Source organism: Dermacentor silvarum, chromosome 10, assembly GCF_013339745.2.
Source record: "Dermacentor silvarum isolate Dsil-2018 chromosome 10, BIME_Dsil_1.4, whole genome shotgun sequence".
Classification (NCBI taxonomy): Eukaryota; Metazoa; Arthropoda; class Arachnida; order Ixodida; family Ixodidae; genus Dermacentor; species Dermacentor silvarum.
In genome coordinates, this window is record NC_051163.1 from 138,745,270 (window position 1) to 138,761,576 (window position 16,307).

Here is a 16,307-nt window from a genome sequence, read left to right on the forward strand (position 1 = left end):
CGTTTTTGCTATTGGCTCGGTCTACACATTTACTGTTTTCGATATGCCTGTGCATTTGTATGAGTTGGCACTTATGAATTATGTCGTATGAACAGCTAAATCAACCTTCCTCGGGGGGTTCTAAGCATAAGCTGTGCATTTTGCTATTGCAGGGCAAATTGAAATGTATTTAACGCCTTAATATTTTATTGCGATAGCAATTATATGGACAGTACAACCGGATTTCTGCCGTCGTCGTCGCCGTGAGGTTCCGTATAGATTCCAAGGGCGATAAAATCTTCGCCGCGCCGTATGCGTGAGTGAAAGCACGCGGGGGACGAGCGCTATCACGGCGAGCGAACGCACGGCGGAAACCAAACGCGACCGTCGCGCGAAAGGCCGTGGGGGTATTGGAGGGAGGGAGGCGGGGCGACGCTGTGCTCCGGCACCAAAGGCTTATCTTGCAACCGGGCGTAAGGGGAACTTGCCCCTCAATCTCCCACGCGAAAGCAAGAAAGCGGGAAGGCAGCGCGAGAAGGAGGGGGGGGGGGCAGCTTCTCCTCTGCCAACAACTTCTCCTCTGCACAACTCCTCTGCACTTTGCCCGGCGTTGGCGGCCGCCCGCACCGTCTCTTTTCTCCACACCGCTCTGACCTTTGTATGCGCTGTGCATTCGCCGCTCAGTATCCGTTGAAGCGATAGACCGCGCGAGCCGTCGTCCGCTGCGGCGGCTGCGCTTGCTGCCAGCGTTTTGACAGTCGTTGTCTGCGGTCATTCAGTGTGATCTATTCATGTTTGCTTGTGCGCACTGACACCACGATTGTTATTTCAGTTAGTAAGCGAATGTATCCCAGTTTATACACTATCCTACTCGGAATAGATCTCTACTAATTTGCTATCGCAGTCGATGCTTCGCCTTTCGGGCGAAACTGCGACATTTTTTTAGTGGAGAAATCAAGTATGAAAGTAACATGTTGCCTTGTATGTTACCAGTCGTCTGTCATACATAAACTAAGAGTTGGGTCTAATAAACTAATAACGTTGGTCTAAGTTAGGCTCTTACATGCCTTCATGAATGTAAAATGCTAGATTTCAAACTGCAGCAAGAGTCGAGTCTGTCAATATTGAACCCCACTGCATACCTCATAAATGAAAAGTTCCTGCCTTGTAGAAAGCTTAGATGCAGGCCGCAGTAAACTGTTTCTTGGCAGTCTTGAAATGGTGGTAAGCTTACCATAACAAGCCTTGCTACCATTTATAATCACACCCAAGAATATCCATTGAACTAGAGGACCAGATTTCCATGCCTACTGCAAATTTGATCCTCAAAGTATGGCTTGAAGAGTGGCATAGCCAGAAGGGGGGGGGGGGGGGGGTCACGTGCACGTGCCTAGGATGTGTCACAAGCGGTGTTTATGACACATCTGAGTTCGTCATAGAGCTTTGCATTGTGTGCTTTTAACAGCAAAGCTATTTAAGCCAGCCGTAATTTGTGGTTCGTATCACGAAACTAACCTCATCAGCAATGAAGAAAGAAATAAAAGAAAATAATCTTTCTTGCCGGGGCGGGAATCGGACCAACGTATCCACGGTCCCAAGGCAAGTGGCGTAACCACTATGCTATACAGCCACGCTTGCAGAACACGCATTCATGCGAACCATATTTGGTAGGTTACACAAAAACTACATGCTCAGTGTTCACAGTTCAATCAATGCAGATATGAGTACTTGATATTGTAATCAGCGTCAAGTGCAGCATACGCAAAGCATAGAGAATTCTGTCTTATAGGTTTGACGGGTTTCTTTAGAGGCGGGTTGAATCCTTATCATCTCATCTCTCCTCATTCTTCCAGCACCACATTTGCGTTATTTTTGGCCACTCGTGTACGCCGAGTGAACTGTTTTTACTTTTCTTAACTCCATTTGATATGTTCCCTTTACTTTGGTGGCTGGTTTCTTTTGTTTTATTTTAGATAAGCTAAAGAGGCAGAATTCTCTTCAGGAATTATATTTGTTAATAACATCAGAAATGAGATGCACACCATACCACCAATCCCCCTTATCCATCCATACACAAGCTCTCTCCCCTAGAGGAGGGGATGCGTTTACGAAGTGCGCCAAGAATGACCAATATTCTATTTCTTAGTAGAACTTTTGTAACATATTGGTGCTGGACTCAGGCATAACGGCCGGTTTTCTTTTTTTTTCCTTTAAATCTAAAATTGAAATTGGTTTGGCAGTCGACTATTGCGGTCATTTAGATGTTTCCCATTCATTACAGTAGAAATACAAAGTGGTAACGTTTCTTTTTAGTGCAATTACCTTTTTCCTTGATTGTCTTTATTTGGCTTTACAATATTTCTTCGTCTTCATTTCTGCGCACAATATTTTTCAGGCACCCGTTTTATATAACTCAAGAAGGCAGCTGCAAGGGCACAATGGCGTCAAGGAGCCAGCTCAGCTCGACTCCGCATGATGCAGAAGAGAGCACTCCAAAGTATCGAAAAACATTGCCATGTAATTTGGACGATAAAACAAACATGTGGGTATACGGGGTGCACCATGTAACTAAATGGCACGAAAACGTTCAAAAGACAGTATGTCAGACCAAGATAAAAATTCTGACATGCTCTTGGCAGTCACCTTGACTGTCAGTCACCGTCACATATCTGATGGGCAAGTCAAGATAAAGTATGCTCTTTGGAGGAACACACATAGGAGCAAGTGTCATTGTAAAGTCGTAAATATGTTTTGAAAAACAGAGGCTTAGTTTTGCGACAAGTGACTCAACAGATGTATCCACGTGACAAAAGAAAAGTGGTACAATGAGATTGCAGATTCGCTTACTGACATTATACTTACAATGAGCAGGGTGCCCATGTTGGCTATAAAGAGCAAAAGCTTATGCTTGCTTTGATGCTTACATAACAACACCATGCAAATACAAGGGAGCAAATACAAACTACTGTCATTCTGAATTTTAAATGATGACATGAAGCAGGCACATTTTCATGTCTTCCCTATCATCCATTATTTACGCCAATTTCACAATTATGGCTTCCCTCCTAAAGTTCAAGAAAGGGGGAGCATTAGGGGCAGAGCACTTCTGGTATATGAAGGCATTATTGTTTACATACAAGCTCACGGGACCAGCTCATTAATACCCCTCGCACCTCCTGAAGTGGGAGCAAGGCCTTTGACGGTTGCATACACCGTGTTGCGCACCCTACGTCTTAATTAGAAGCCACATAGTCACTTTAAATTGGAAAAAAAATTGACAATGTAAAATTGGGGTATCTCTTTCTATGACATTCTTAACCGTGTGCTTTTGGCGGGTATTTGAAATTTTGATGAGGGTTACTAAATCTACTTGCCAGCCAAGTTTTGCAAGTGGAAGCAGGGATGTGTTCAATGCAAAGAACTGTGAGAGCATCAGCGTGGAACACTTGTTGGGCAATTGATGGATGTGAACATATAATTGTGGGAAATAAGAACCCCTTAGATTGATGGCTTCTGCAGACAAAATGAAATTAGACCATTTTTGTACATAGTAAATTTCTGTACTTAAGATTGAGCGCACAGTCAGGTGAGAAAGAATGCAAGGGGTGTTCTCAGTAGGTTAGAGAGCAGTGGCGCCTATGCTTTCATCGAATTCTTTGCCAGGTATTATGTACTCGTACTAGCATGGCTGTCAACGCCAGTCATATACACGTGACCTGTTAAGCTTACATTTCCGTTATCCAACCAAAAACGCACTTGCTGAGCATTTTAGAAAACTTCAATGACCAATGGAAGAACTGATTACGCTGATTACAGAGTATAGAGTATTACAGAGTATTACAGATTACAGAGTAGAGCTGTACGCCCACTGGACACTTCCTGTGTTCCCTTGAAGCTGTGCCAGGTTTCCTTCCAACTTGTGCTCTTTGTATCCCACGGAAGAGAAGTAAACGAGCTGAAGGAATAAACTTGAATGCTTTCCTTCGTGCTCTTGTACAAAAAAACCATAAACAAGAGTTGTCTAATACACAAGTTGAAAGTCGGTGCTGTGTGTGACACCTTCCCCATTGCTACCGTAGTTATTGTTGAAAACGCCCAGTGTGGTGAAATGCCTAGACACGCATCGTGGATGACGACGAAGTGGCGTCGAAAACATGGAAGCACGTGCACCGCGGCGGCTGCATCGTTCGCATGGACGACGACTCGTTGCACGTGTGCTCTTGACTCAGCAAAATAAAAAATCACGAAAACATCTACGAATGAGCGAGCTCCACACAAGAACTTTCAGCGAATGGGCAAATAATGCGTGGTTCAAGCCGCCTGCAGAAGGTGAAGAGTCACTTACGCAAGTCGCTGAGCAAAATAACCAATCACGAAAACACCTACGAATGAGCGAGCGCCACACAAGAACTTTCAGCGAATCGGCAAATAACGCGTGGCTCAAGCCGCCTATAGAAGGTGAAGAGTCACTTCTGCAAGTGGCTCACCAAAATAACAAAAATCGCGATAACACCTACGAATGAGCGAGCGCCACACAAGAACTTTCAGCGAATCGGCAAATAACGCGTGGCTCAAGCCGCCTACAGAACGTGAAGAGTCACTTCTGCAAGTGGTTCAGCAAAATAACAAATCACGAAAACACCTACGAATGAGCCAGCGCCACACAAGAACTTTCAGCGAATCGGCAAAGAACGCGTCGTTCAAGCAGCCTACAGAAGGTGAAGAATCACGTCTGCAAGGGAGACAGAGCATAGAGTAATACACGGATTACAAGAGGGGCCACTCCAGCCTAAAAGCGGCCGAGCTACGCAGCTTCATGCCGCCCGCTAGAGGGCAATACAACACTCCCTGTCTCCAAGGGAACGCGCGTCTGTAGTAACTTTTCTAGTGCACTATACGTCTACTTATCTATGTGGCTGTAGACGTTATCAACGGGATCAGCCGGCCGTGAGCGGTTGATGAAAAGACTAGCATATAGAATAAAGCATAAGGCATCGCTACAAAATATCGGCCATGGTGCGATCAGGCAAGGCGACGCTACAAAAGGTGTGCGATAACGTCTGCGTGGTCTTTGCTGGGTTCGTTTGCCAGAACTTCTGTCTGCTTGGCTGCTGCTTGGTAAGAAGGCCTTCATTACGTTCTTTTTTCCCCTCATTACTTTGCAAATTGCTTATGTATTTGTCACTTCAGCCGTAAGTTTACATTTGTCGCATTGTGCTGTTTGGCGCAGATAGCTTTTTTGTGATCTTCACTTCGCGCATGATGTTCGTGGATTGCTTCACATTAAGTAAGAAACAGCAATTTGGAATGCTGCGCAGCACGTTTGCGAGAAAATCGTTTCTTGGCGCGAGAAAGTGAGTCGGCACACTCCGGTATACGTAGTCTGAATTAAATGCACGTGTGTGAAATTGTGTGAAAGAATGCAGTTATGCTTATGATCGTTATTCGTGGCGTGCGCAGATTGCTTGAAGCCTTTGTTACGAGCGCAATTAGAGAGAACTTGCGAATTGAGAAGAATGTTTGTAAGTTGTGGCTACGACGTATTCTGAAGAAACACTCCGGCCTCAGTAGCGCATGCATGGCACCGAAGGTTGCTTTTTTTTTAGCTGCGACAATTGCACGTGACGCTTTTCGCGAAAGTGCGAACTGAAGTGCGTAGTTGAAGATTTGTGCGAAGGCTGGAGAGAAGACATAACTCGTAGCGCTTGCGGAGGTCATGATGGCAGGGAGGATCCGGCTGCGCAATTCCAGGATTACAGGAGACCCAGCAAACCTCCACCAATTATGACAAGGAAGTCTAGCACGGCTGTGGACGGCACGAAGGACGCCGACAGGAAGACACAACAGCGTAGGTTTCGCCAGGCGCACCAGGAACAGCGTCGAGCACGAGCCCCACTACAGTAGCGCTGGCGATTCGGCTGCAGAGCTGTACACGACGCACTTCTTCTTCCTTACATAACCAATACTTTTTTTTTCAGGTCATGCCATCCATAGCCAAGTACTAAGGGAATTACTGCTGTGTTGCGTGGTGCAGTAACAACGGCAGGACAGGAAGAGAGCGTGGTTGGCTGACAACTGCAGTCAGCAGCCTTCATTCCGTGTTTGCTATGCAGCCTGAAACTACCACTTAATAAGGAAGGTTAGGCTTCAAAGAACGAGCGTTGTTTTCCTCTTTAATGCTAATGCTGTCTTCTGTTTTACTGTTCTGTGGGGTTTTTCATAATATCGCCTGTTTATTCCTTTTGTGAAATTTATTCTCAACATAAGGCACCTGTATTGCCATGTCTTGCACTTTGCAGTGCAACCATCTTTCTGTGCTTGCGTTCATCGAACGTTGCGAAAAAAAGTGTGCATGTGCTTACTGAGAATATGACTTGAAAATAAAATGTTTCGTCTCTTCCAACACTTGTCATGTTTATTTAAAATGTCTGCATAAGCACACAGTGGCATCGTGTGCTTACTGCTCTGGCGGTACAGCTTACACGAAGCTACTCGCTGAGCAAGCAACGCGTTAAAAGAAATCGAAACATAGCCTCCGGGACGAGCACTCACCCAGAAGTGATCTTGGAGGCCGTGTAATTTTTCTACTCACCAGAAGATAACCTTCGAGATTCGTTTTCCTGCGGGCCAAATCTTTGAGTCTGTGTAGACTCCACACACCCGCTAGGTCCGCTGCTAACCAAAATCGGCCGCAGGGGCCTATGGAAGTGTCCTCTCCTATCCTTGTATATGTTACTCTATGGTTGTGCTTCAAGGTAATGTCACACGAGGAACTATAACATGCGAATTCATTACGGGTCCGAAGGGGTCACACAGCCAATTAATTCATGGTAGATTAAAATCACTGATTAGAAAAACATTTTCATGTGTAAAAGACGCCATGTGTTCATGCAGATCATGTAGGAAGTGTGCGGACGAATCAGGTGCGCCATAGACAGCAAATAGTAACATAGATGTGTTCCGCAAAGAGTGTTTTCAAGAATAGTCTCGATCTTATCAGCTTGCCATAGGAGAATAGCTGGAATAGTTTATTTGACTAAAACTGCAATGCCGCTGCCTGTCGTATATCTGTCATGACGGAAGGCCCTGTAATTTGGGGGAAAGACGCCCGTATTATCAAATCCGTCATGAAGCCACATTTCAGTAATGACGACGACGTGGAGATTGTGTCCAATAATAATCGCCTCAAGATCGCTTCTGTTAAGAACCCTGCGGGCGTTGATATTTAGAATTCACATTTCTTTGGCGTTAGTGGAAGGAAGTCATTGTTCACAACGTTGCGATCATCATGAATTTGAATTCTTGTGTTGGGGGCTTCGTCCCATCTGAACAAATCTTTGTTTATGCCCAGTTTGTCGTCTATCAAGCTGACTTTCTTTCCTTTATTTTTTTTCATCTCTCGCACTATCCCACAGCAGCTTTCGCTTCCTGAGAGTTTCCTGCGAATAATCATTTCGGGTGAAAATCCTCGCGCCTTTTAACTTGTGTGCATTCTTTAAAATTTGTTGCTTCTCATAGTAATACTGAAGAAAAATGATGACTGACCTCTGTCTAGGCCTGGTCTACCTAGGGAATGAATTCTTCCAATCGAGTGGCAGGGCACGTTAAGCTTCTGAGAAAATATATCATTCACGAGCTTATACTTAAGCACGCCTTCAGTTTCAGCGGCATCTTCCCGAACTCCGAAGACTACCAAATATGAACGCCTAATCCTATCTTGCATATCAACTATTTTGGCATCGAGAGATCTAACAGTGCGTTCAAGGTCATCCACACGTGCGGTGCGTTTTTCTAACGCAGAAAAACGAGTACTGAAATCGACAAATAGTCTTCCTAAATTTGTGTGCTGCGCTCTAAGCACCGACACGCCCTCTGCCAGCTTACTCTGCCCTGCAAGTAATTCTTGTAGCAGTGTTTTAACAGCCGGAGCAGGATTTAATTCAATGTCACCACACAGTATAAGTAGAAATGCGCAGTAGATGTCATATGCAACAAAATCACATCGGCGGGGGCACGGCAAGACCACAAGACAGCGGCAATCACTCTTAATTGAACTAAGCTGCACGAAGCAGAAGAATAGCGCCACATGCCCTTCGATGGTCCGCCGTGCCCACTGAAAGGGCACGGTTGCAGACATTCCTTTATAAGCCCACGCGTTGACGTCACGTGATATGCAGGTGGCGCTTGAGTTGAAGTTTCCATCACGAATGTCGGCATCACGTAAAGAGGCAGACAATATGGCACCGAGGAAGCAGCTATGCCATGAAGACACGTTGTCGAGTCGCACATATTTCGCTGGCTTGCCGATGTAGAAATGCAATCCGTTCCGGACAGGCGAAGAAAGAGCACCTGCACGAAGCAGAAGAATGGCGTGTAAGCCCGGCCCACAAGGAGCGAACTTTCACGGTGAAGTTCGTGCGGCCCGCACTAGCGCGGCGGATCGCCGCCGTGCTGCATCCACATGCGGCGAAAGACAGGCGGCCGCCGCCGCCACAATTTCCGTGTTGCTAGAAACAGTGTGATACCATTCCCAGTAAAATGCAGTGAACAAAATAGCTTTGTATCTGCAACTGAACCGTTATTCTGCAGCTGAACCATACTGGTCGCGCTTGGACGGCTGTGATCAGTCGATCATTGTACGCGATGCGCGCAGCTTTTGTCACCATGTTCGCTCTATGCTATTTGGCTGCCTTCAAATGCGGCGGCAAGAAGTCGGACGCGACCACGCCCTGATTGGTCCGCGCTGACAACCTTCACTCGCCGCTTCCGGCGAGCGGTTGACCACCTGCGAACATATCTAGCCCGCTTTGATCGACTGCGGACAGCCACCGGGCGGACGCCGCGTGCCAGTTCTTCGCAAGAAAATCGCGCCATTTGGGTTGGGCCTGTGACATTGCCGTCCATGGTCCGCCGTGCCCACTCGCAACGGATGCTCGCGCGAAACAGCACCTGTTTTTTTAAGGAATTGGTTTCGTACAGCAGTAAAATGAGTTGTTGCCATTTTTACAACATAACTGAAAACATACTAAAAACAACTCGAGCGGCCAAATGAAATCTATAACGTTTATTTTAAATGAAACAAATATCACATCCGCCACCATTTGGATGCCACAAAAGAATATTACTCTGTTGGAGACCTTAAGAATTTATGATCGCTTATTTTACTTTATATTAGAATAAGAGGCAAAACAAAATAAGTGTACCGAAATTTCTCGGACATTAAATAAGCATGATTATTCTTTTGATCATAATTTTTGCTCGAACTAATCATTTTAAAAAGAAGCTTTAACTTGGGGGCTCCTATTTAAAAACATGTGAAAGTAGAAATCGCATTTCTCGGCAACCACTGCGCTGATTTTGATGAGACTTGTTGCAGTTAGAAAAAAAAAGGTATATCTAGTTACTGTCACGAGCGAATAATTGATTTAGGCCGTTGACATCTATGATAAAAATGGCGGACAATCACAAATTTTAAGAAAACAAAGCTATCAAGTTAACAACTCTTTAACTCAGCAATGAAAATGATATCACAATTATGTCAAATGTACGTAAAATACATATAAACCGGATGAAACTGACGTAATAGACATGGCTTATAAATACTATATGAGTAGGACATTTGCAAAACCCTTGTAAACATTGGTCAAGCATTCGATCAAAATCCGTCTTGTCAGGAAACATGCTAGACAAAATAAAATTTATTTAAAAAACCATTTAAAAACCATTTAAAAAAAGCGTAAAACCATTTAAAAAAAGCGTAAAACACGATTCCGAACCCCTGGGGGTTTTGTTCGCATCTACGGGGTTCCTTGTATGTACATGTAATCTTGTGAACTCCATCTGTGATTGTTTTGACAAGGTTGGCGACCGCATTTTATTCTGTCTAACCTTGTAAACACTGAAACAAATTCACGTATGACGTAAATTGATAAATGAAATTTGTCCACTTTGTATGTTTTAGAACACGTAACGAGGAAGCGCGAAAAAACACGGACGAAGAAAGGTATGTCCACAGGACTACGCCCGTGCTGTGCCTTTCACCGGCCGTGTTTTTTCGCGCTGCCTCGTTACGTGTACGATAATGTACCAACTAGGCCAAACAAGAGCTTTACTGTAGATGCTTTAACGGAGGCCGTTTACAGAGCTGTGATGCCCTTTGTTGTTGCAGAGTCACGAATTGGCAAACGTTGTGCTTCTTTTTTTTTCAAACTTACCAAATTATGGCAATTTTAGTAAAATTATTCAGTAGGTAAATCAAAATGTGACTTGCAACAGTTTCTAGAATTAATCTTTATCTCCTAAATACAACAAATTTTATTCAAATTGGTAATCAGGTTGCCTCATAAAAGCATTTCTGCTTTTGAAATGTATTTGGATAGGTAGTTGGCATTAAACTAAAGCTTCCTCATCAAGGCATTTTTTCCTAGAGCAGTGGCAACGTCGAACTGATGGCCATCTGATGTCTGATGATATTGTGAATGTCACATCATTATCTTATATACATATAGTACAGTGTGTTCTTTCTTCTTTGAAGATGACAAAGTCTCTTCAAAGTGTTAATCGGCGTTGATGAATCAAGAGGCAGGTTGGAGATGAGAAATTTGGAGATATATTGAAACAAAAATATTTACAAAGTCAAACAACACAGATGATAAACAAACAAGTAGACAGTGCCTTACTCTTCTGCTTTTCTTGAGTTAGAGCCTAGGACAATTGTCACTCTATACGACAAGCTGTACTGAATTGAATTCTGGGGCTTTACGTTACAAAACCACGATCTGATTATGAGGAACACCGTAGCGTACGTGGGATTCGGGATTAATTTTGACCACAAGGGAATCATTAACGTGCCCCAATGCACGGGACACGGGCATTTTTCATTAAGCCCGCATCGAAATGCGGCCCCCGCCGCCGCCGGGACTTTTTCCCGCGACCTCATGCGTAGCAGAGCAACACCATGGCCGCTAAGCTACGGTGGCGGGTAAGCTACAAACTGAGTCTCACTGTTCCGCCACATAGTGGTTATGGCCCAGAATAGCGATACATCGTAAACATCTTACTGACCTATCAGCTTAGTGATCACAGCCTCGACTGAATGTAATAGATTCCATAGAGGATTTGTATACATTTTAGTAAGCAAAAAAAAAAAGAGGGGGGGGGGGGAGGCAGCAACTTCTGGCCCGCCTCGACATTTCACTAGCTAATGAGGTCACGAATAAATTTCATCCACCTCCTAATCACCACATCGCCACAGTGATGCCCACAAAAATGATGCCTAATTTCGTAAATAGAAGTGTTAAACAAGCATTCGCCACTCTTTCCCGTCATGGTTGTCTCTCTCCTATTGTCTAAAGTCCCTATATAGGAACTTTACTATTGTCACGCTCTAAGCGATTCCTAGCGGCGTAGGTGCCTGTAATATCTGTCATCACGTTTGTGCGGAAATTGTCCGCGGGCCCGTTCCGGTAGCAGACGCGAAACGCACACCGCTATTGTACTGCACGCGCTCCTTCAAAGGACCGTTTTTGTCCCATTCAACGCTGTGACTTCACGAGGGCTCTACGACGGTTCGATGACGGAACTGTTCTCCCTTTGGGGAGTTGTGTACGCGCAGATCGCAGGGATTGATTGTTGTGGGTCCTTCGCCGTGGGTAATGACAAAAGCAAGGGTGCGTGCGAAGTCATCGCTCCCCACCTTTGCCAACGGTGGTATTGACTGAAGTCCCTAGATATCGTAAAAGTACCGCCATCTACTCTCTCCTCCACCGTCTCCTCTCCTAAAAGGCGTATTTTTTTCTTTAATTTTTGCTTGCTAAAGCAATTCGATGGTGGCGCCCCTCCAAAGCCCCCCGCTTTCAGGCCGGGCGCGCGCTGCCGCCGCCGCCGGCGACGGCGGCTGCGCAGAGTAACTTTCAACATGGCTCTGTGGCGGAAAAAAGTGAAAATGCGCGCTATCATCGTCCAATCGGAAATACAGGAGAGAGAGAAGCGGGTTGTTCAAAGGATGGCGGTACTTTTCCGAAGGTATAAGGATTTTAGTATTGACACGTGTACATGTTTATTTTTCTCGGATGACTGGTTTCACCGTCGTTATCACCGTCGTTATAACAAGCGTTATCGCTCAGCGTAGGACGCGCCCGCATGTATCGGAAGTCTCTCGAATGTTATAATTGGCCCTATCCGTCGTCTGTGGCCACCAAAACCTTGTGTAATCTGATTGCATCTATGCGCGATGCTAATTGTGCAGTACTTTCTGGAAAACACGCCGGCACCAATTTGCTATTGCAATCGATGCTTCGACTTTCGGGTGAAACTGCGTTTTCTTTTTTTAAATATGTTCATCTATGCATTGAAGCACAAAAGTAACCGAAACGCCCACCTATTTCGTCCGACACTTTAGGAAATATCTCAAAATTGGTGTCATCCTGAAAATTAATTTTATGTGAATATGTCTTTCCAAGTCGGTGGCTACAATTCGTAAATTGCAATATGCGCCGTAAGGTAATTAATCAGGAAGTTCACTAGCAGTTTTTTAATTAGTTCAATATGCGCTTCAATTTCTAGTGCAAATATTGTCCGCCTTTGCACAATCCAGCTCAAGAACTAGAATTATCATATCGGCTACAAGCGATTTTTAAGAATTCTATAAATCTTGAAAATGATCACCCCCATATAATATCGATAATCTGCTGGGCGGCAGATGGCGGCGCGCAGCTGAAAACGAGCACACGACGAGGGGAGCGGGGGCACGTACGCAGTGCCTACTGGTGATATTGGTTGGTGACTTCAAAAAAAATTGTTTTTGCTTGAAACAAAATTTACTCGAATAAAAATGGTTGGAATAAAATGGAATAAAAAAATGTTGGTGCGCATATTGAGCTATCTGCGATATTTTTATCTATAGGGCCTTACGGCTTAAATGTGGCCTGAATCTCGCGAAAAATCTACTTTTGCCAACTTTGGAGGTGTTTTTAAAAAAAAATATGCCTTAAGAATTTCAAATTATTTTTAGCATACACTATATCACCATGTGAAAAGGAAGAAAAAATATTGTAGTTGAAAGAATTTGAGCAGTTTAGGCGAAAAAATTTCTGAAAACGCAACATTTATTGCTTTTTAACTGAACCAAATAAACGCGATAAAATCTAAACTGCATTCAGTTATCACGTTATACGAAAGAAGGATGCCCCTAGAATGCTGTAAATAAAATTGTTATTACACATAGTTTCAGACTTCCATAAAAAATTTACCTCCAACCAACGATTGCTTCTTTGCGGAAACTTCAAAGAGCGCTCACGTGATCAAAAAATTTTTTTCGACAAAAATTCTTTGGTGAAACCTTATTCACGCAATACCCATCTAGCCCAATTTTTTTTTCAAGAAAATCAACGAGTCGCTTTTTGGGTTGGGACGTTTCGCATGGAATGATTCTTTAGCGTTTGCAAGCAAACGTAAACGCATTACGTACGTAAAAAATAGCGTCGTCTTCACTGCGGATTCTCTGAACGTTATTCTGTTTCTGCGGTTTACGTGCGCTATGATAACGTACGTTATTTGGCGAGTTTAACGTTCGTAAAGTTTACGGATGCCAAGAAATAACGTTGTCAAACATGACGGCACCATGGGCTCCCGCTTCAGCATGAATTCTCGTGATGGTTGCGCTATCACTCGCGTTGATCACCAGTAACTATGAAAATTAGCTTTCGCTTTCTCTGAACTCACCTGAAATGTTAGTTTTTAGCGCATAGCGTGCCCAATTTCCGAGATCGTTCGGCGATTCCGGCGACCGTACGCCTAACGCGACGCTTCCGCATACGTTGCCACATAGCAACACCAGGATGGCTGCTAATGGATTGTCTTGTCTTGTACGGATTTAGCAAAACTCAGTCGCTGGCGGTGCTATGGTAACGCGAGTTTCTTCTTGGAAAACAGTCTACAAAATGGAGGCAGCTGTACCAGCAACAGGTGTGACACGCTTGCGCTTCACCGAGAAAGACGATTTAGCTCTTCTCCATGAAGTGAATGCTTGCAACCCGCTTCGATATCCATCAAAATGGCAAGAGATTGCGAAAAACACGGAACTTGCGACGAAGAAGGTGTTCAGCGGAAGAAGCCTGCGTGAGAGATGCAAGCTTCTGCTAGCGCATTTCGCCAAGAACGACCGAGCATGTCTTTGAAAGTAAGTTGGCAGCATCGATTCCGCAGAATGTAAACACACAAACAAAAAAAATAACGTTACGGTGTCTAGATGGGTAGGTGTGCCGACCGGCCCGTCTGGAGTGCAGTTCACCGCTTCTCCGCGTCATGACGCAAAATTGGCGCTGCGGTCAGTGTAATGGTTCCGCTGCGCGCGTGGTCTGCTACAGGTGGCAGACGGTTAGCAAAAAAAAAAAAAAAAAACGTATTGGAGTAGTAGTATGTCGTCAGTTCGTGTCAGCTTGAAAGGTGAGTAGCTACGAGTCTCTCTTACTGTTTGAAAGTTCCTACGATATCTGAAATGTGGAACATCATTTTGTTCGACACACTTGAAAGGACGCTGTAGTGGGAACCGAAGAAGTCTTGTAAGTGGCACAGGCGGTTCGGGTAGGCCAGGCGACGCAAGCACATGCACAGGGCTTCCTGAGCAGACACTCTCACTCCTTGAGCACTTGTTACATAGTCTGGCAATTGCAACGTTTTCACAAGAACAGGGAAGTTTTGTTTTGCAAACTGGAATTGGTGAAGGAAGGTGTGATCTGGAATGGCATCAATGTTGAGGAGCCCATTCCTGCCTGCATACAGCCTGGGTCTTGGGTCGCGCTCGCGCATCGTAATTGCTTCAATGTCGTGCCAGCTTAGGTAAGCCAAGGAAGAAGGGTCCCAAAGAACACTTGAGCGCTCCATGAGCTTGTGAACGGGAAAAGGACGTGCGACACAGAAACTGCTGCTGAATCGTTTTCGCGACATTCTCGTGCGCACATAAACGTTTTGGCCACTTCCTCGGCTACATGTGACTCGCTTGCAGCCAAGACAGAAATTCATTGTTGATTTAGGCAAGAGATGGCGCTACGTCCGCTTACGTTTTATAGTACGTTTACGTTCTGGAACGTTAAACTAACAGTCCTTAAGCGACGCCCCCCCCCCCCCCCTATAACGGCCCGTAATGTGTGTGCGTTTAGCGTACGTAAGTCGAGAAATGCTAAACTAAAACTGTCTATTGACCGTCAGTACACGTGTCAGTATCGCTCCCCTTTTCATGGGTGTGACTGTTTTCGCAAGAAATCTGTGTAGGGGCGGGACCTCCCATCGATGACGTATCACCATTTTCTTTTTTTTCCTCTCTGGCGGCGCGGTCGGTTGTGCCTCGGTGCCGCAGCGGAAGCCGTGTTGCCGGCGCCGACGCAAAGCGGCGGTCGTTGGGGTGTTGCGGAGCGCAGCGCAGCAACACCCCAAATAAAAAATACTGCCCCAGTCAGGTAGACTGCTCCCTCCCTGATACTGCGATTATTTTGGATCATCAAAGCAGTGATGCGTTTATTTAGGAATACCATCGATCCCTTAACAGCAGCCACAGTTGTACCTAGTCACCACCAGCCCAGCGTGTTCTGCATTCGTTTGGAACGCCGCCAAACAGAGAGGAAGAAAAAAAAGAAAATGGTGATACCTCATCGGAGGCGAGACCCCGCCCCTGCACGGATTGGTTGTGAACACAGTCGCACCCCCTTTTCATTGGTCAGTACACCTGCAATCGAGCGCTGCACGCACAGTCAACTCCTTCTAAGATAGAGAGCCGAGAAAGTATATTTTAGTGTGCCGCGGCACGTATTCTGCACGTTTGAGGAATGAGCGATATGCTGCTGATAGTGCTATGTGGATATTCTTTTAGTGATAGGTGTGTGCTGTCTAATATTACGCGCCTTAAGGACCATTAGTATATCACTTATTTTTCAGCCTCTCCTGTTAGGCTCTTGGTTGGCAGTGTGCTAAACAAAATAAAACCTTGCAGAGCTCCGCGAAGAAGTGAGCCTGACGGTCGAGCGGCTGCAGACACGTGTCAAGTCGGTAGACGTGTCGGTGACCACGCCACGCAGCGAAGAGCAGGAGACTGCGCTCGGGCAAATCGAGCAGTACGTCACCAACCTCGTGCTTCGCATGACCTCTGACCCCAAGGGTGCCAGGTAAGGAGGTGCATGTCAGGGCTTCACTCTTGTCACGATTCGCGAAAAGATATTGCGTTCGGTCACCATGACGATCGACCTGGTTCGTATTAGGCAACAATCTGCGGAGCTCATTTCTGAATGCGGCGGTCGTTCTGTTATCGTCATGTTCATGAACCGGCAGCAAGGGAG

The 16,307-nt window shown here is 45.3% G+C and overlaps 1 protein-coding gene across 1 annotated transcript in view; it reads left to right on the forward strand.

Moving 5' to 3' along the window:
- The window catches only part of LOC119431875 (BAG family molecular chaperone regulator 2), a 71,580-nt gene that overhangs the window by 39,114 nt on the left and 16,159 nt on the right, over nucleotides 1-16,307 (forward strand). The window contains exon 2 of the mRNA XM_037699320.2: nucleotides 15,965-16,136. Coding sequence (XP_037555248.2) covers nucleotides 15,965-16,136 — 172 coding nt within the window. The remainder of the gene's footprint in view (nucleotides 1-15,964; nucleotides 16,137-16,307) is intronic.